This window comes from Cetorhinus maximus, chromosome 23, assembly GCF_964194155.1.
Source record: "Cetorhinus maximus chromosome 23, sCetMax3.hap1.1, whole genome shotgun sequence".
In the NCBI taxonomy this organism is placed as follows: Eukaryota; Metazoa; Chordata; class Chondrichthyes; order Lamniformes; family Cetorhinidae; genus Cetorhinus; species Cetorhinus maximus.
In genome coordinates this window covers 30,291,849-30,311,763 of record NC_135901.1, presented here as the reverse complement: position 1 = coordinate 30,311,763, position 19,915 = coordinate 30,291,849, and the positions used below count along the sequence as shown (strand labels likewise).

At 44.3% G+C, this 19,915-nt stretch overlaps 4 protein-coding genes and 2 long non-coding RNA genes across 8 annotated transcripts in view; 3 read left to right on the top strand and 3 right to left on the bottom strand.

Annotated features, from left to right (window-relative positions):
* The window catches only part of LOC144697287 (uncharacterized), a 685,032-nt gene that overhangs the window by 221,763 nt on the left and 443,354 nt on the right, over window positions 1-19,915 (top strand). The window lies entirely within an intron of this gene.
* LOC144697292 (uncharacterized) overlaps window positions 1-19,915 on the top strand; it is a 318,255-nt gene that overhangs the window by 15,395 nt on the left and 282,945 nt on the right. The gene's annotated exons all lie outside the window — the stretch shown is intronic.
* The window catches only part of LOC144697369 (uncharacterized), a 240,069-nt gene that overhangs the window by 31,692 nt on the left and 188,462 nt on the right, over window positions 1-19,915 (bottom strand). Inside the window, exon 1 of one of the 2 annotated variants that reach the window (XR_013580345.1) lies at window positions 2,546-2,625. The exons of the other annotated variant lie outside the window; for it this stretch is intronic. This is a non-coding gene — a long non-coding RNA (uncharacterized LOC144697369). Of the gene's footprint in view, window positions 1-2,545; window positions 2,626-19,915 lie in introns of those variants that run through there. 2 annotated transcript variants of the gene reach the window in all.
* Window positions 1-19,915, top strand: part of LOC144697361 (uncharacterized) — a 392,999-nt gene that overhangs the window by 249,616 nt on the left and 123,468 nt on the right. The window lies entirely within an intron of this gene.
* Window positions 1-19,915, bottom strand: part of LOC144697353 (uncharacterized) — a 258,803-nt gene that overhangs the window by 201,394 nt on the left and 37,494 nt on the right. The gene's annotated exons all lie outside the window — the stretch shown is intronic.
* On the bottom strand, window positions 1,082-2,099 carry LOC144697959 (uncharacterized). Its single transcript, XM_078569912.1, has 2 exons — window positions 1,755-2,099; window positions 1,082-1,665 (listed from the first exon to the last, which is right to left on the bottom strand). The coding sequence occupies exons 1-2, from the start codon at window positions 2,097-2,099 to the stop codon at window positions 1,417-1,419; spliced, it is 594 nt and encodes a 197-aa protein (XP_078426038.1). The 3' UTR covers window positions 1,082-1,416.

Sequence of the window (19,915 nt, the reverse complement as noted above, 5' to 3'; positions counted from 1 at the left end):
CAATTTGTGCACAGCAAGATCCCACAGACTGCAATGTGACGATGACCAGATCAACTGTTTTTTTTACTGCTGTTGGTTGAGGGATGGATATCAGGCCCCAGGACACCAGGAGTGAACTCCTCACCCTCCAGCTCTCCGTCCAATTGTGGCCATTTGGTCTTGTACATCCACCTGAGAGGGCAGACGGGGCCCTCGGGTTAATGTTTCACTCGAAAGACAGTCCCTCCGACAGGACGGCTCCCACTCAGTACTGGCACTGGGAGTGGGGGCCCTGGATTATTGGGGCTCAAGTCTCTGGAGAGAGGATTTGAACCCCCCACCTCCTGACTCAGAGGCGAGAGTGCTACCCGCCATCATGCCGTGTTGAATAGAATCAGCGAGCTGGTGTTCTAGAATCACGGAATGGTTCCAACACTGAAGGAGGCCATTCAGCCCATTGTGTCTGTGCCAACTCTCTGCAAGAGCAACTCACCCAGAGGCACTCCCCCACCTTTTCCCCATAACCCTGCCAATTTCTCCTCTTCAGATAATGATCCAGTTCTCGCTGGAAAACCATGACTGAATCTGCCTCCAGGTCCTTTCATCCCTGGTGCCATTCTCATCAATCTCCTCTGCTCCCTCTCTAAGAACTTCACATCTTTCCTGAAGTGTGGGGCCCAGATGTAGGGTTCCACTCTAGAGGGATAGAATTGAAAAGCAGGGAGGTTATGTTCAACTCGTTTCAAACCATGGTTAGACTACACTGGGAGTACTCTCAACATTTGTGATCTTCATTTAGAAAAAGGAAATAGAGGCACTGAAGAAGGGGCAACAAAGATTCACAAGAATAATACCAGAACTGAGAGCATTTAACTCTCAGGAAAGGCTGGGGCTGCTTTTCTCTAGAAAAGAGAAGACTGAAGGGTGACTTAATGGAAGTCTTTAAGATGATGAAGGGGTTAAATAATCCAATAGGGATTTCATGAGACACCTCTTTACCCAGCGAGTGGTGAGAATGTGGAACTCGCTACCACAGCGAGTGGTTGAGGTGAATTGCATGAATACATTTAAGGGGAAGCTAGATACATACATGAGGGAGAAAGCAATAGAAGAATATGCTGATGGGGGCAGATGAAGAGGGGTGGGTGAAGGCTCATGTGGAGCATAAATACTGACAGAGACCAATTGAACCGACTGGCCTGCCCCTGTGCTGTAGACTCAATGGAACAGAGACAAATGTACTTACTTCAGATATACCTCCAGTAGTAAGAAAAGCATTATTTACTATCTAGGTTAAAATAAATGTCCTTCATCAGCTTTTGTGGATTATTTCAGTGGAAATGTGCACTCCCAAGCTCAAAGCCCACTGGAGGCAAAGTCGTGAGACCAGCCAGTCCAGCAGAAAGAAACCCTCCGACCCTCCTACTTCACCAACTGTCAGAATGAACATGGTTCAGTCCTGGATATGATTAACAGCAGCAACAACAGCAGAATCCAACCCCTCGAATCAGTGTGAACTCGCTGATGGGTCAGCAGGTAGGTTGACCGAGTGAATCCCTTCCCACACTCACAGCAGGTGAATGGCCGTTCCCCGGTGTGAACCCGCCAGTATGTCAGCAGGGTGGATGAATCGCTAAATCCCTTCCCACAGACAGAGAAGGTGAATGGTCTCTCCCTGGTGTGAATCTGCTGGTGTGTCAGCAAGTTGGATGACTTAGTAAATTGCTTCCCACACTCAGTGCAGGTGAACAGCCTCTCCCCTCCCCAGTGTGAACCTGCTGGTGTGTTTGCAGATGTGTTGACCGGCCGAATCCCTTCCCACAATCAGGGCAGGTAAACGGTCTCTTCCCAGTGTGGACTCGCTGGTGTGTCTGCAGGTTGAATGACTTAATGAATCCCTTCCCACACTCAGAGCAGGTTAATGGCCTCTCCCCGGTGTGACTGTGTTGGTGAGTTTCCAGCTCAGATGGCCAATGGAATCCCTTTCCACAGTCCCCACATTTCCAAGGTTTCTCCAAGGCACAGATCTCATAGATAGACTGGAATCTTTGTCTATCTGTGCCTTTGTGTCTGTCTAATTTTGAGATTCCGTTGAGGCCGCGAACATACAGAGAACACATGAACGGTCTCTGCCGCTGTGAATGGTGTGCTGTTTTCTCAGGCTGTGCAACTGGTGGAAGCTCTTTCCACAGTCAGTGCACTGGAAACATTCTCACTTGGGTGTGTGTGTCTCGTGCTTTTCTAGTCACCCTGATGTTTAGAACCTTCTGATGTAGGCAGAACACAGAAACATTTCTCCTCCTGGATTCAAAGGTCGATGATATTCAGGTCCCAGTGAATCGTGTGACTCCGTTAGATGTTGATGTTTGATTTGAGATTTCAGTCTGCAAAACTTCCTCTTCTAATATCCTGTAAAAGGAATTTACAAAGACATCGCTGTCAGTAAGGATAGAAACTCAGAACAGACAATTCTAGTTTCTTGGGAACATTCCTTCCTCTCCATCCCAAACATTTAGCCCCCAGAATGAGAAAAGAAATGGAAAGGGGGAAACATTGATTTCCTCACAGATGTTGCCCAGAGGAGGAAGTTTCAGTCTGAATCACATTGTCCAACTTCCGCATTGTGACGTCCACAATGGAACCCTGACTGAATTAGCCAATAGGAATCATCAGCAGATGAATGACGCAGTCAAGGAATTCAGTGAATTATCCACCCTGGGGAAGCACCAGTGTGGGAAGGGATTCACTTGGTTATCCAGCTTGCTCAGACACCAGCAAATTCACAAATGATTCCAGGGGTTGGGTTCTACTGTTATTGTTGCTGTTAATCACATCCAGGACTGAACCATGTTCATTCTGACACTTGGTGAAGTGAGAGGGACAGAGGGCTTCTTCCTGCTGTTGTCTGACAGGTGGTTTTGAGCAAAGAAAATTGAACAGAATTTTGACAATGTGAGGGAAATCGTGTTCATGGAATAATTTAAAAACCACATTTCATGAGCTATCAGGGCATATCTGCAGGACCTGTAAGGTTTTTAATGTAAGGGAAGCTGCTGTTTTAGCTGATGGCTATGATTTAACCCACAGACGCCTGGCTGGCAGCAAACCACAGGTTGGAAAGGTGGGTCGTATGAGAATGAACAGAACATGTGGTGAGGACAGTAGGAATGAAAAAAGAGATTCTCCCCAGGGTGGTAAAAAAATCTAGTGTAGAGCATATTACTGAGTCAGAAAGACCAACATGTTTTCACTGTCATAGAGTTGGACATTTAAATGCAGCTTATTGGAAATTAAAAACTAAACCAGTGGCATTGGTGAAAGTGGCTGGTGTTTCTCCAGAGGAGTTTGTACCAGAGAGGGAAGCTTGTGAGAAATCAATACCTTCTAATGTATTTACCATGGGTGTAAATAGAGACATGAGGGATTATGAAGGATTTCTATTTGAAGGGGAAGTCACTCCAAAAAAGAACCTCAAAAGATTGTTATCCTGTGAGTTGCTGGTTTAGCTCAGTGCAAAATATTTAGACTTTTCTTCAAAAAGTTCACTGAATAAAAATGTATTGGTATGGGGTATTGATGGGGAGTGTGTGACTATTCCTTTGTGCAGAGTGAATTTAAACCATACTTTAGTAAAAGGCTCTGTTATTGTTGGTGTTGCTTCGAAATTACTGATTACAGATGTAGATTTTATATTGGGGAATGATTTAGCAGGTGATATTGTTTTTCCACTTTCTGGGACTGTGATCACAGTTCAGAAAATGTTTCTAAGAGTAAAAAGCCCTGCCTATTGGTGACCCAGTTCAGCAACAAACTGATACAAGTAAAGATACTGATGTATCCACCTAAGTACTGGACAGTGCAGAGTCAGGAAAAGCTCCTGAAGCATTTCAAGATAAAAGTCCACCACAGAAGGGACGAAGTCCTCAAAGTAACCCTGAAGGGTTAATGACCCCTAACACTGAATTACATGTGGCTGCCAGGCAGAACAAGATATAGGAGCAGCAGGAGTTCAGGCAAATGGACAGTTCACAAAAAGAAACATTTAAAACCCTAAAATGATCGGAATGAAGGAGTTTGTGAGCGACGTGGAAGATTCAAAAAGCTAGAATAAAGATGAAAGTCCAGAATGAAGAAGCTGTCGACATTGCTGGAAAGGAATGAAATAAAACTGGGTCTGAATGGGGACACCTTTAACAAACCTTTGGGATGTTCCCAGGAACAGAAGTGAATGAACCTTCAAGATATCGTTAAGTATAAGGGAACTCTTGGAGGGAGGTTAAAAAGTAGAAATGGGTTCATTGCATAAACTATAGTGCTAAGTTCACAGTGCTGGTCTTTAATATTGTTTTATTTTATATCTACAGTAAAGTTTGTTTTTGTTTAAAAATGTGGAATCTTGTGACATAATTCTTTCAGTTAATCACTGGGTGTTTGAATTTCTCTTTAAAGGTTAACTGTCCAGACTGGGATCGTAACAATATGCACAAGCAATATTTCAAAACAAATCAAAGAGGGAAAAATATGATTTTCCTTCTTTTGTACAAAGCATTATTACATTGTAAGATATTCCTCTTCAAGGATCCCCAACAATTTCTTAGTTCGAGCACTTCTTTTCATGAAACAATCTGATAATTGATGACGAGAAATGGAACTAACTAAAGTCCTTTCTAAAGCAGGAGGGCTATTGCCCAGCACAGAGGGTAATTTGGGATTTCTCCCATAGACCAATTGATAGGGACTATACCCTCCAACCATCTCCAGTGAATTCTTTACATGAATCGTCCATGAGAGTGCAGTTGTCAACTTGCAGTTTGGCTGATCAGCTAAGATTTTCTGCAGCATTTCATCGATCACAGCATGCTTCCTTTCACAGAGTCCATTGCTGAAAGGACTTTCAGCTGTGGTGTTCATGACCATAATGTTCATGTTTTCACACACGTCTCTAAACTCGTCATTAGCAAATTTCCCCTCCATTATCAGTCAGAAACTTAGCTGGTGCCCCAGGTCCAGTCCCTATCCATTTCTCCATGACTTGGTCTATAATCTCCATTTTGTCCTTGCCGTGTATTATTGGAGAAAGACTAAATCGGGTTACCATGTCTATAAAGTGTAGAATTAAAATATTACTGTCTTTGTCCCATCCCTTTAGATCCATGGCAACTACCTGGTTAAAGTCACATGCCAAGGGAAGGTTTACAATAGGATGTGACGGCATCCTCCCATACTTTTTACACATTTCACACTTTGCTCTAATCTCCTCTATAAGCCTCGTATTCTCTTCATCAACCACCCATGCATCTTTTAGCAGGATTTTTAATCTTTGACAGCAAGGATGAACAAATTGTCTGTGTCGCTTTAACAGTTTGCTTTTTATCTCTCTGATTCTTATCGCCTGATTCCATTAATCCTTCTCAAACACTCTGATTAGAAACATCAGGTATTGTTAATATCATGATTGAGTCAACTGGGGATCACATCAATGAGACCCCTAAATGCTCTGACTGTGGGAGTGGCTTTAAAAACACTGCAGAACTGATGTTCCACCAGCGCATTCGTACTGAAAGGAGACTGTTCATCTGCTCTCACTGTGCAAAGAGATTAAGAACATCATCCCACCGGCTGACACACCAGCGAGTTCACATCAGGGAGAGGCCGTTCACCTGCTCCGAGTGTGGAAAAGGATTCAGGTATTCATCCAACCTGCTGAGGCACAAGTGCAGTGACACCAATTGGAGACGTTTTAGATGCTCTGACTATGGGTGTAAATAGAATCAACTGATGTTAAGTATTTTCAGGTGGAGGGCATTAATTGGATGGAGCACATGTAAAGGGACCCTAACTGACATGGAGTGGAGTGGAGTCAGGAGGTATGCACCTGTAAATGTTTCACTCAGTGAATAAATCTATACCAAGTAAAGATTGGCTCCAGTTTCTTCCTTCACCATCAGGCTGTCAGGATTATAACATGATAATAGAGAATGCTTGTCTTTTGCTGGAGGTTGAAAACTAAAGGAAAATAAAATTTCAGTCTCACAGGTGCCTTAAAAGGTGTTTCCCCACAGTTTCCTGTGAACAATGTTTGTGTGTGTGAATGTGGACATCTCACTCTTGCAGTGAGTGAGTCACTGTAAAATCACCCAGCAGCAAAACCTTTTGACTTCAAAGAAAGGGTTAGTTTATTTCACACCGCTGCTCTGGAAGTTACATACACACACACACCCATATACACACACACATACATACACACCACAGCCAAACACACACATATACACACACAAAGATTAATTACAGATGAAGATAAAACAATACTTATAAAAAGTGAATCAGTTCAGTCTTTGTTGTTTGGTGCAGGCCTGGGACTGTTGAAGTCGAGCTGTTACATTGTTTGATGGGAAAGGTTTGAGGTTGTGGGATTGCCTCCGCCGCTGTGATGCCTTCCATTGTCGAATGGCCAGAGGTTGCTTTCAGAGGTCAGCTTAGTAAATGGAGTCAGGTTCACAGGGAGGAGAGAAGGTTCCTTGTTTCTGGTTGTCCAGGTGCGGCATTTTCAAACTGCCCAGTTACTGACAGCAGAGCCTTTGGCTGTTTCTGGATCCCTTTCTCTGTCTGTCTCTCTCTCTCTCTCTCTCCCTGTTGAGAAGCAGTTTCCTCTCTGCTGCTCTGAAGCTGTTTCATGATGGATCTGTGTCCCGGCAGCTTGCTCTGCCTTTTCTATTCTTGATGGCAGGCAAGCCAAAATGGCCACTGTGTCAAAACCCCAAACCAGGTTCCCAATGAGACGAGTGGTGATTCCATTCCAGCTCTGAATTCCCAAATGCCTTTCAAGTCTGGGCCTCCATTGTCCTTAAAGGGAAACCATCAAGTTGATGGATCTTATTGACACTTGCAGAAATGCTCATTGAATTTCAAACGTCTATTTTTGTAGATATGTCAGAGAATGTCTTTGTCTCTTGGGAAGTGGTTCCAGCCGGAATCCACAAGGAGAAAATCAGGTGACCCTCGGAGTCCATTCTGAAAACAGTCTTTAAACTCAGTCCAAAGTTTAAAAATGTAACCTTGAAAAGAGTTTGTTACAAATCAGCAACACCATAATTACACATTTTAACATATTAATTTTTAAAGTATTTTCCCTTCCCTTTGCCCCTGCCAATAGCATCTGCTTTAAGATGACCGGTGCATTGAAATATTTTTAATTATATATTTAACAATAACACACCATAACTTAAATAAATAAATATTTCGATCAATCTTCTCTCTGTGAGGATTCCACTGCCTTCTTGAGCTGACTTTGGACAGACCGACTGCTTTTTCCCACTCGGCTCCCACAGCTTCTTCACAGCTCTGTTCAAGCTCACTGTTCACGCTGACTGCTTTCTGCCACAAGACTAACTGCCTTTCACCGTGGGCACCACTGGAGATTTCTTCCTCTGGCCGCAGCCAAGCAAATCTTCCAGCTTCTTTTCCCCTCATCAGCTCCAAGTGAGCTTCAAATTACACAAGACCAAATCTGTAACTTCCTCTGTGAGAAACATCCAGATAAATTAAACAAAAGAACCTTCGACCCCACACAGCCCATCCCCATGGCAACGCGGCATGCTTTGGGAGGTTCCAAACAGAAACCTAACTAAATATATTCTACCTTCAAAACACCCTCTCATTCTGTGATCCATGTGAAAAATGAAAAAAGATATTCACTACGTCATTCAAGGAGCATCAGCCACTGGAAACAAAGTTGTGAGACCGGCCAATCCAGCAGAAAGAAACCCTCTGACCCTCCCACTTCACCAAGTGTCAGAATGAACATGGTTCAGTCCTGGATGTGATTAACAGCAGCAATAACAGCAGAATCCAACCCCTGGAATCACTTGTGAACTCGCTGATGTTTCTGCAGGCATATTAATTGAGTGAATCCCTTCCCACACTCAGAGCAGGTGAAGGGCCTCTCTCCAGTGTGAAGTCGCCGGTGAGTCAGCAGGTTTGAGAACTGAGTGAATCCCTTCCCACACTGAGAGCAGGGGAATGGTTTCTCCCCGGTGTGAACTCGCTGGTGTATCAGCAGATGTGATGAATCACAGAATCCCTTCCCACACTTGGAGCAGGTGAATGGCTTCTTTCCAGTGTGAACTCGCTGGTGCTTCCACAGGTTGGATGAGTCAGTGAATCCCTTCCCACACTCAGAGCAAGAGAACAGCCTCTCCCCAGTGTGAACTCGCTGGTGTGTCTGCAGGCTGGAGAACCGAGTGAATCCCTTCCCACACTCGAAGCAGGTGAACGGCCCTTCCCCGGTGTGAACTCGCTGGTGTGTCAAGAGGTTCCATGACTGAGTGAATCCCTTTCCACACTCGGAGCAGGTGAATGGCCTCTCCCCAGTGTGAACTCGCTGGTGTGTCTGCAGGATGGATGACCTGCTGAATCCTATCCCACACACGGAGCAGGTGAATGGCCTCTCCCCGGTGTGACTGCGCCAATGAATCTCCAGATCAGACGGGGCCCGAAATCCCTTCCCACAATCCCCACATATCCACGGTTTCTCCATGGTGTTGGTGTTCGTGTGTCTCTCCTCGATCTAAGATCAGTTGAAGCCTCGTCCTCACACAGAACACGTGAATGGTCTCTTTCCGCTGTGAACGGTGTGATGTTTTTTTCAGTCTGTGTAACTGGTTAAAACTCTTTCCACAGTCAGTGCACTGGAAACACTCTCACTCGGGTGTGTGGGTCTCGGTGCTTTTCCAGTCACCCTGATGCTTAAAACCTTTTGAAGCAGCCACAACAGACAAACGTTTCTTGTTCTAAATTCAAACGCTGATTATTTTCAGGGCCCAATGAATCGAGTGACTTTGTCAGATCTTGACATCTGGTTTGAGATTTCTGTCTGTAAATCCTTCCCTTATAATAGCCTGCAAAAGGAGTTTACAAAGGTCACCACTGTCAGTACAAGAAAGAAATTCAGAACAGGCAATTCTAGTTTCTGTGGCACATTATTTCGTCTCTCCTTCCCCAAAAGCTGTAAATCTCCATCCCACACACCCTGCCTCCATTCTCACTCTGCTGTACCTAATATACACCCTCCCAATTCTACTGAAGATGACCATTCATATTGCTTGTCTGATCCACGCTCACCGCTTCCTGTCCAGGATACAGGAATCATAAGAAATAGGAACAGGAGGAGGGCATTCAGCCCATCGAGCCTGCTCACCCAATTGAAATAGGCTTGGTTCAACAAGATCATGGCTCATCTGGCTGTGTCTTTAACTCCATTTTACTGCCTGTTCCCCATAACCCTTGACTCCCTTGTCAATCAAAACTCTGTCCAACTCAGCCTTGAAAATATTCAATGACCCACTTCCACTGCTCTCTGGGGAAGAGAATTCCAAAGACGAACAGCCCTCTGAGAGAAGATATTCCTCCTCATCTCCGTCTTAAACAACTTATTTTTAAACTGTGTCCCTATTTCTAAACGCCCCCATGAGTGGAAACATTCTCTCAGCATCTACCCTGTCAAGCTGCCTCAGAATCCGATATGTTTCAATAAGATCACCTCTCATTTGTCTCAACTCCAATTTGTATAGGCCCAACCTGCTCAATGTTTCCTCAGAAGGCAACCCCTTCATCCCAGGAATCAGCTGAATGAACCTTCTCCGAACTGCTTCCAATGCAAGTATGGCCCTCCTTAAAGAAGGAGCCGAGAACTGTACACAGAACTCAAGGTGTGGTCTCACCAATACCCTGTACAGCTGCAGTAAGAGTTCCTGACATTTATACTCCATCCCCCTTGTAATAAAGGCCAACATTCCAATTGCCTTCCTCATTACTTGCTGTACCTGCATACTTACTTTTTGTGATTCATGTACAAGGACACCCAGATCCCTCTGCACTGCAGCATTCTGCAGCCTCTCTCCAGTTAAATAACATACCATTAGTCAAGAAGTGTAGTAGGGATAAACAGGGTATTTACAGGCCAGTGAGTCGAACATCAGTGGCAGGGAAAGTATTGGAAAACATTCCAAGGATCAGGATTAATCTCCACTTGGAGAGGCAGGGATTAATCAGGGATAGTCAGCATGGCTTTGTCAGGGGGATATCACATCTAACTAATTTGATTGCATTTTTCGAGGAGGTGACTGGTTGTGTAGATGAGGGTAGTGCAGGTGATGTAGTCTACATGGACTTCAGTAAAGCTTCTGACAAGATCCCGCATGGGAGAATGGTCAAGAAGGTAAAAGCCCATGGGATCCAGGGCAATTTGGCAAATTGGATACAAAATTAGCTTAGTGGCAGGAGTGTAAATGATTTAGATGTGAATATAGGAGGTATGATCAGTAAGTTCACATAAAAGATGAAAATTGGTGGTGTCATAAATAGTGAGGAGGAAAGCCTTAGATTACAGGATGATATAGTTGGGCAAGTAAGATGGGTAGAGCAAATAGAATTTAATCCTGAGAAGTGTGAGGTGATGCATTTTGGGAGGACTAACACGGCAAGGGAATACACAATGAATGGTAGGACCCTAGGAAGTACAGAGGATCAGAGGGACCTTTGTCTATATGTTCATAGATCCCTGAAGGCAGCAGCATAGGTAGATGAGGTGGTTAAAAAGGCATATGGGATACTTGCCTTTATTAGCCGAGGCATAGAATATAAGAGCAGGGAGGTTATGTTGGAGCTGTGTAAAATGCTAGTTAGGCCACAGCTGGAGCACTGTGTGCAGTTCTGGTCGCCACATCATAGGAAGGATGTAATTACACTGGAAAGGGTGCAGAGGAGATTCACCAGGATGTTGCCTGGGCTGGAGCATTTCAGTTATGAAGAGAGACTGGATAGGCTAGGGTTGATTTCCTTAGAGCAGAGAAGGCTGAGGGGGACCTGAGGTATACAAAATTATGAGGGGCATAGGTAGGGGAGATAGGAAGAAACGATTCCCGTTAGCGGAGGTGACAATAACCAGGGAGCACAGATTTAAGGCAAGGGGCAGGAGGTTTAGAGGGGGTTTGAGGAAAATGTTTTTCACCCAGAGGGTGGTTGGAATCTGGAACACACTGGCTGAGGGGGTGGTAGAGGCAGGAATCCTTCACATTTAAGAAGTATTTAGATGAGCACTTGAAATGCCATAGCATACAGGGCTACGGGCCAAGTGCTGGAAAATGGGATCAGAGTAGATAGGGGCTTGACAGCTGGCATGGACACAATGGGCCGAAGGGCCTGTTTCTGTGCTGTATAACTCTATGACTCTAATATTCTACTTTTGTATTCTTCCTGCTAAAATGAACAATCTCACATTTCACACATTATACTCCATCTGCCAATTTACTCCCACTCACTCCACCTATCACCATCCCTTTGCAGACTCTTTCGGTCCTCCTCACAACTTGTTTTCCTACCTATCGTTGCATCATCAGCAATTTTTACTACAATATAGTCAGTTCCTTCATCCATGTCATTAATATGGATTGTAAGTAGTTGAGGCTCCAGTACTGATCCCTGCAGGACTCCACTGCTTACACGTTGCTAACCTCAAAGTGACCCATTTACCCCAACTCTCTGTTCCCTGTTAGTTTGCCAATCCTCTATCCGTGCTAATATATCGCCCCAACACCATATGCTCTTATCTTGTGCAGTAACCTTTTATGTCGCCCCTAAGAGAATGCCTTTTGAAAATCCAAATGTGTGGCATCTACTGATTTCCCCAATGACAGATGTTAGACTGACTGGTCTATAGTTTCCTGCTTTCTGTCTCCCTCCTTTCTCAAATGGCTGTGTTACATTTGTGGTTTTCCAATCCGCTGGGACCTTTCCAGAATCTCGGGAATTTTTGAAGCTGCCAAACAATGTATCCACTATCTCTGCAGACACTTCCTTTAAGACCTGAGGAAGCAGGCCATCAGGTCCCGGAGACTTGTCAGCCGTTAGTCCCATTAGTTTTCCTGGGACTTTTGCTCAAGAGATCATAATTGTGTTAAGTTCCTCCTTCTTTTGTCCCCTGCTTTTCTACTATTCTTGGGATACTCTTTGTGTCTTCCACTGTGAAGACAGATACAAAAGACATGTTCAAAGCCTCTGCCATTCCCATCTTTCAGACTATTAATTTCCCAGTTTCACCCTCTAAGGGATCAAGGCTCACTTTCACTATTCTTTCCCTCTTCGAGAAGATTTTACCATCTATATTTATATTTCTTGCTAGTTGTCAGTCATACTCCAGTTCTGTCTCTTTTTTTGTTCATGATGCTTTGCTGGTGTCCAAGATTTTTCCAAACTTCTGGCCCATCACTAATCTTTGCAGCATTGAAAATCATCACCCAGGCTGCTAGTCTTAAATATATGTCTGTGCCTATAATAATGGGCTAAGTGTAATATACAGTACAGGATTATTTGAAAAGAGATATAGGTGGGATATGAGGAAGAACAGTATTTCGGCAGCAGGTGGTCATGTCCTGGAACTCGCTGCCTCTGAGGCTGGTGAAAGTGGAAACAATCAATAATTTCAAAGTAAAATTGGTTGATCACCTGAAGGAAATAAACTTGCAGGGGAACGGGGATAGAGAGCGGGATTGGGACAGTCTGGATTGCTCCACAGAGAGTCGGCATGGACTCGTGCTGCTGAATGGACTCCGTCTGTGCCTTAATGACTCTTTGACTGGAAGTATGTAATGTGCCTACAGTACTATATTACAAAACTAGAAATAATAAATTAACTTTATTACAGAACCATAAATAATATATTTAATATTGACCATATAACAACACTAGACATATCTCTGTCCTAAGATAAAAGCAAAATACTGCGGATGGTGGAAATCTGAAACAAAAACAAAAATAGCTGGGAAAACTCAGCAGGTCTGACAGCATCTGTGGAGAGGAAGACAGAGTTAACGTTTCGAGTCCGTATGACTCTTCATCAGATCATCATCATCAGATATCTCTGTCCTATATTAATTTAATGTCCCCTTAAATGTCAGCCATCTCCTGGGGAAACCACCCCTTTCATTGTCAACATTAGGAAAGAGTCCATCCTTTTAGCCAGACAAATAAATGTGTCAAGCTGAGGGAGCAAAGGATGTCAATGTCTTTAAGAGAGAGAGAGAGAGAGACCTGGGCCAACCTTTCCAGAGTCTGCACCCTCCCTGGATTCACTTCCTTTCCCTTCAGTTCCTGCAGGTCAACAATTTCCCCACAGAATGAGAAAAGAAATGGAAAGGGGGAGAAAAGAAAGTGTTTTACTCACAGATGTTGGACACAGGAGGAAGTTTTAGTCTGTGTGAAGCTGTCTTCATTCACACAAAGCCCGCGCTCTGATTGGCTGGAGGACCAGAGTCCTTCCGGTCCTCCAACTCGTTCTAATGGTCGGACCCTCATCATGATGAGAAGGGGGCGGGCTCACTCCCCGCACATGCGCAGCTTACCCTCTCCCAGGTTCTCCGAGCGTCTCCTCGCTCAGGTCGGAGGCGTCAGCCGGTTGCCTGGAAACCTTGGCTCGTTGAGGCGGAGGGGGAGAGGGAACAATGGGTGGGGGCGGGGCTCCCGGGACTGCGCGCCTGACCTGCAGAGGAACCCGAGGACGTCACCGCGGAGCAGTGTGATTCCTATTGGCTGATTCAGGCAGGGTTCCATTGTGGACGTCACAATGCGGAAGTTGGACAATGAGCTTCAGACTAAAACTTCCTCCTCTGGGCAACATCTGTAAGGAAATCAATGTTTCCCCCTTTCGCTTAATACATCAAGACCAGACTATTGTTTGCCTTTGAATCTAGAAGGAGAAATGTTTGTCCGTTCTGTCAGCTTCAACAGGTTTTAAACATCAGTGTGACTGGAAAAGCACCGAGACACACACACCCGAGTGAGAGTGTTTCCAGTGCACTGAGTGTGGAAACAGCTGTCACCAGTTACACAGCCTGAAGAAACATCGCATCATTCACAGCGCAGGAGAGTGTACACGTGTTGCGTATGTGGACCCCTCAGTTAATTACTGAACCTGGAAAGACACGAGGACAACTGCACCATGGAAAGACCGTGGAAATATGGGGACTGTGGGAAGGGATTCATATCCCCATCAAAGCTGAAAATTCATCGACGCAGTCACACCGGGGAGAGGCCGTTCACCCGCTCCGTGTGTGGGAAGGGATTCACTCATTCAGCCCACCTGATGAGACACCAGCGGGTTCACACCGGAGAGAGACCATTCACCTGCTCTGAGTGTGGGAAGGAATTTCAACATTCATCCACCCTGTGGACACACCAACGAGCTCACACCGGGGAGAGGTCGTTCATCTGCTCTGAGTGTGGGAAGGGATTCAGTGAATCGTGCAGCCTGCTGTCACACCAGCGACTTCACACTGGGGAGAGGCCATTCACCTGCACCGTATGTGGAAAAGGATTCACTCGGTCTTCCAGCCTGCTGACACACCACGTCACTCTCACCAATGAGAGACCCTTTAAATGCTCTGACTGTGCGAGTAGCTTCAAAAGCTCTCGGGAACTGATGTCCCACCAGCGTTTTCACACTGAGGAGAGACCGTTCAGATGCTCTCACTGCACAAAATCATCAACCATGTTCATTCTGACAGTTGGTGAAGCGGGAGGGTCGGAGGGTTTCTTTCTGCTGGACTGGCTGGTCTCACGACTATGCTTCCAGAGGGCTGATGCTCTTTGAGCCTGGGAGTGCACATTTCCACTGAAATGATCCACAAAAGCTGATCAAGTACATTTTACCCTGTATAGTAAATAATGCTTTATCTACCTCTGCAGGTAGATCTAAAATAAATACCTTGGTCTCTGTTCCATTCAGTCTACAGCACAGGGCCAGGCCAGTTGGCTCAATTGGTCTCTGTCAGTATTTATGCTCCACAGGAGCCTCCACCCATCTCTCTTCATCTCCCCCATCAGCATATCATTCTATTCCTTTCTCCCTCATGTATGTATCTAGCTTCCCCTTAAACGTATTCATGCTATTCACCTCAACCACTCGCTGTGGTAGTGAGTTCCACATTCTCACCATTCGCTGGGCAAAGAGGTTTCTCATGAAATCCCTATTGGATTATTGAACCCCTTCATCATCTTAAGACTTCCATCAGGTCACCCTTCAGTCGTCTCAGGTGCTGCTCTTCAGGACTAATTCTGCTTCTCTCCGGTGTCAGAGTCCAGACTTAGGTTGCACTTGCATTTTATCTGCAGCTTTCATGTGAAGCAAAACCATGACCAGGTACTTGCTCCACAGGGAATGGGCTGCAAACCTATCTCCCGCCCTGCTCGCACAACACGCTGCTACTCTTGCATCTTGCTCGTCTATTCCACCCACCCAAGAACTAGGAGCAGCTGCTACATCATTAATAAGCTGAGAATTGTGGAAAATCCATTGTCGACTCTGTAGGATATTGGATTTCAAACAGGCCTCTGCGATCTCGGAGGGTTTCACAGGGTCACCAGATCTGGGATCCGATTTATTACAAGTGTGGAGCGGTGCATCTTGTGAGTGCCACAATCTATATTTTCTGTACTTACTGACTCATTATCTATTTCTGTTGATGTTTGCTGATTTAAATATGAAAACATTCTGCAATGTAAGCAGCATTTCCAATTGGGTAACTGCCTTTGGAGAATGTGTCAGGATTGACGGGGTCTCTCCCACATAGTGAATCATAATAAAGCAGCCCTGCTGGACTGGTGTCCCACACACAGTAGCAGCCAGTGTGTACCATCCACAAGATGCACTGCAGCAACTCCCCAAGGCTCCTTAGATAGCCCCTTCCAAACCCACGACTTCTACCACCTAGAAGGACAAGGGCAGCAGACGCATGGGAACACCACCACCTGCAAGTTCCCCTGCGAGCGACTCACCATCCTGACTTGGAAATATATCCCCGTTCAGTCACTGTCGCTGGCTCAAAATCCTGGAATTTCCTCCCGAACAGCACTGTGGGTGTCCCTACAACACTTGGACTGCTGTAGTTCAAGAAGTGGCTCAAACCACCTTAAGGGTAATTAGGGATGTGCAATAAATGCTGGCCTAGCCAGCAATGCCCACATCCCATTAAAGAACAGAAGTAGTCTTTGGTTCTGAGCTGCTCCCCATGACAAACTAGAACAAACAGGGCACGCTACCCCATTCAGTAACTTGAATACACCCATTATCTGTTCACCTCTTCCTAAGCCTGACTGGCTTCTGCTGCCTTGCTCTGTGTGGAGATTCTCACTGACCATTTCTGGTCACTTTCCTCGCCAGGCACCAAACTAGAATGTTAAACATCCTGGTCGGGACTGTTAGTGTTTAAGAGAGAAATCTCAACACCCAGTAATTAACTGAAAGAACTAGGCCACAAAATTTCATGTTTATAAACAAATACAAACTTTATTGTTTGTGATCCAAATAAAAATTAAACAAATTAAGACTCCTACCTTTACACTATAGTTTATATCTGCATATGCTATGAATCCAGTTTTTCCTTTACTCCCTCCCCAAGAATTCCCTTATCTTACAAAATACTGAAGGTTCATTCACTTTCCTTAGGGAACACCCCAAAGGTATGTCACAGCCCTCTGGAATTTACTTTGATTTGTCCCCAGTTTCCCAGCCTGGCACTCAGACTTCCAGAGCTCTTTCTCTCTATGAGGATTCCACTGCCTTCTTGAGCTGACTTTGCACAGACCAACTGCTTTTTCCCAGTCGGCTCCCACAGCTTCTTCACAGCTCTGTCCAAGCTCATGTTCAAGCTGACTGCTTTCCGCCTCAAGCCTTTCACCCTGGGGACCAGTGGAAATTTCTTCCTCCAGCTTCAAGCTGGGCAAATCTTCCAGTCTCTTTCCCTCTCACACAAACTCCAAGTGAGCTGCAGCCTCCACAAGACCAACAACTCATTCTTATGTCGGTCAAAATCTTCCTTGGCCACTTTGAGAATATCACTCAGATGCTTTTCATGTTCAAGCAGAAACGTTTGATATTCTTGTTTGGTCTGATCTTTACACAATTTGTAATCTTTCAGTTTTTCCTCACCCTGTTCAGGGTTAATTTTATTTAACTCTTTGTGGGTGATGTCGACAGCTTCTCCATTTTGGAATTTTATTTTTCCTTCTCACACTGAGTCTTCCACTCAATTCACAAACCACATCATTTTGAGGTTTTAAATGGTCTTCTGTGAACAGTTCCTTTGTCTGAACTCCTGCTGTTGTCTCCTGTACTGTTTCTGCACTGGCAGGCACATTTCATTCAACGTTAGGTGTTATTAACCCCCAGGGTCACTTTGAGGTCTTAGTCCTTTATGTTGAGAATTTTTAATTTGAGTTTCTGCAGACACATTGGCTGCCTCTATACTGTCCATTACTGGGGTGGATACATCTGTATTTTTACTTGAATCAGTCCTTTTCCCAGCTCGCTTACAAATAGGCGAGGGAGCTTTCACCCAAGGGATAACATCTGAACTGTGGCACACCGGCCCAGGTTGTGGAAACTCTATCCTGCTCGCTATATCAGTTCCCAATATAAAATCCGTGTGATTAATTTGGAAACAACACCAACAGTAACAGACTCCTTTACCAGATCACAATTTCAATTCACTCCAAACAATGGGGATAGACACACACTTCCCATCAATACCCTGTATTAATAGATTTTTATTCACTGAACATTTTGAACAAAGGTCTTAATTTTTTTACTAACAATCAGCTCTGAGCTAAACCAGTATCTCTCAGGATAACAATCTTTTGAGGCTCTTTCACGGACAAAAATTTGTTGACTTCCCCTTCAAATATAAATCCTTCATAATCCCTCATGTGTCTATTGTTACCCATGGTAAATACATTAGAAGGTATTGATTTTTCACAAGCTTCCCTCTTTGGTACACCTTCATTTGCCAAAACCTCAGGTTTACTTTTTAATCTCCAACAATTAGCTTTTAAATGTCCAACCCAATGTCAATGAAAACATATCGGTCCTTTTGATTCACTTGCATCTTCTGCACTATCTCTTTGACCACTGTGGGGAGAATCTTTTGTTTCATTTCTGCTATCTCTTTCACTCTAAATAGAGTCCCATTCATTGTCATGCGATTTAACTCTTCTGCTCCTGTATCAGTTTGCAACCAAAAGTTTGCTGTCACCTTGGTGTCTGTGAGTCAAATCATTGCTACCAGCTAAAACAGCAGCTTCTCTTTTATAAAAAAAATCCTGCGGTCCTCCAGGTGTGTCCTAATAGCTAAAGGAACGCTGTTTTTAAATTCTTCCATTGATACCACTTCCCTCATATTTTTCAAACTCTGTTCAATTTCCACTGCTCGAAACCACCTGTCGAACAACATTTCAATTTCCCTCGCAAATTCTAGGAATGGTTGCGTCAATCTTTTCCTCAAAGACTGAACTTTTAATTGATAAACTTTGACAACAAGCTCCTATGCATTAATTACCACAGATTTAATCATCTCATAATCTGAAGAATGCTCTTCTGAAAGACTTGAATAACCATCCATTTCTTTTCCCATCAACACACTTTGCAAAATAAGAGTCCATGTCTCTTTTGGAAACCCTAACCTTGAAGCAACTTTATCAAATGAGATGAAATAACTTCCAATTCCATCCTCAGTGAAATTAGGCACTAGGCAAATAGAGCAAAATCAAAACTCAAAGTGGAACTTCACCCATTGTCTAAACTATTAGGTCCTGTTTCACACTGTTTAATTCTTTTCTCTCTTTGAAGCACTCTGTCTCTTTTTTTGATCTCTTTCTTCACTTTCTAGTTTTCTCTTTGGCATTCTCATTCAAACTTCCGCAATTCCATTTCTTTTGATCTTTCTTTTTCATTTTCCTGGCTTTCAAGTTCGAGTTTTTGCTTTTCTCTATCCCTTTGGGATTATCATTCAAGTTGTTTCATCTGAATTCTAGGCAACTCAACTGGATTGTTAGCTGGATGAGGCTTTCCTCTAATAAATTCCAAATGCTGTGCTATTGCCTCAACTATTTCTGCTTTATTAACTGTATCAATTGTTGTAAAACACCCAGGGACAAACCTTCACCCTCAAGACATATTAGCAATTAACAAAGCCATTCTGCTTCTCAATAAATACATTAAAGTTCATCATGAAATCTGGTTGGCCCAAATTTTCGCAAAGCCTAATGCATCAGTATCAGTCGGTGGATTCAAAATCTTAGAGGAGCCCCAATTTTGTTATGATCCTGGTGGGGACCATTAATGTTTAAAAATAAATTCAAACCCACAATAATTAACTGAAGGAACTGCAGCACACCATTTCACAAACTTAATTGTATGTAAAAAACATTAAAAATTAAGCACTACTAACTTAACAGTAAGGGCGGGATTTTCCGGTCCTGCCCACCACAGAACCAAAAATTCCCACTGGAATCAACAGATCTTTTCCATCCCACCGGTAACAATTCCAGCAGCGGGGAAACTGCGTTCCACTTTGTAGCTCCATCCTAGAGTTCTCTGATATGTTACGAGACCTTGAAGGTTATTCACTTTTCCAACCAACGGACATGCCACAGCCCTCTGGAATTCACTTTGGCTTCTGCCCAGTGTTCCACCTTCTCTGAGGTACAAGATTTCCTCGGCATCTTTCCTTTGGCTTTTGGATAATCGACCTGTCAAAGTTTCTTTAAGACTTCACGACTGTGGATTCCTCAGCTCAAGATTAAGTTAAGATTGGGGATCAAAGGTTACGGGGAGAAGGCGGGAGAATGGGGTTGAGAAACGTATCAGCCATGATTGAATAGCGGAGCAGACTCGATGGGCCGAATGGCTTAATTTCTGCTCCTATGTCTTATGGTCTTAAGTTTCACTGCCCTCCTGCCCTGAATTTCCACTCATTGATTTTCCCTCCAGCTGTTCTGACATCTCGTTCACAACTCTTTCCAAGCTAACTGTTCAAGCTGGCTCCTATCTGTCGCGAGGGTAACTTCCTTACACTGTGAGGACCACTGTAGGTTTCTTCCTCGAGCT

What these genes read in the sequence shown, in the direction of transcription:
- LOC144697959 (XM_078569912.1), bottom strand. Translation starts at nt 2,099, where the DNA reads ATGTGTTCTCTGTATGTTCGCGGCCTCAACGGAATCTCAAAATTAGAC. An exon ending in ATCTGCAAACACACCAGCAG is followed by an intron (nt 1,666 to 1,754) that starts GTTCACACTGGG and finishes ACACACCAGCAG; the next exon opens with ATTCACACCAGGGAGAGACC.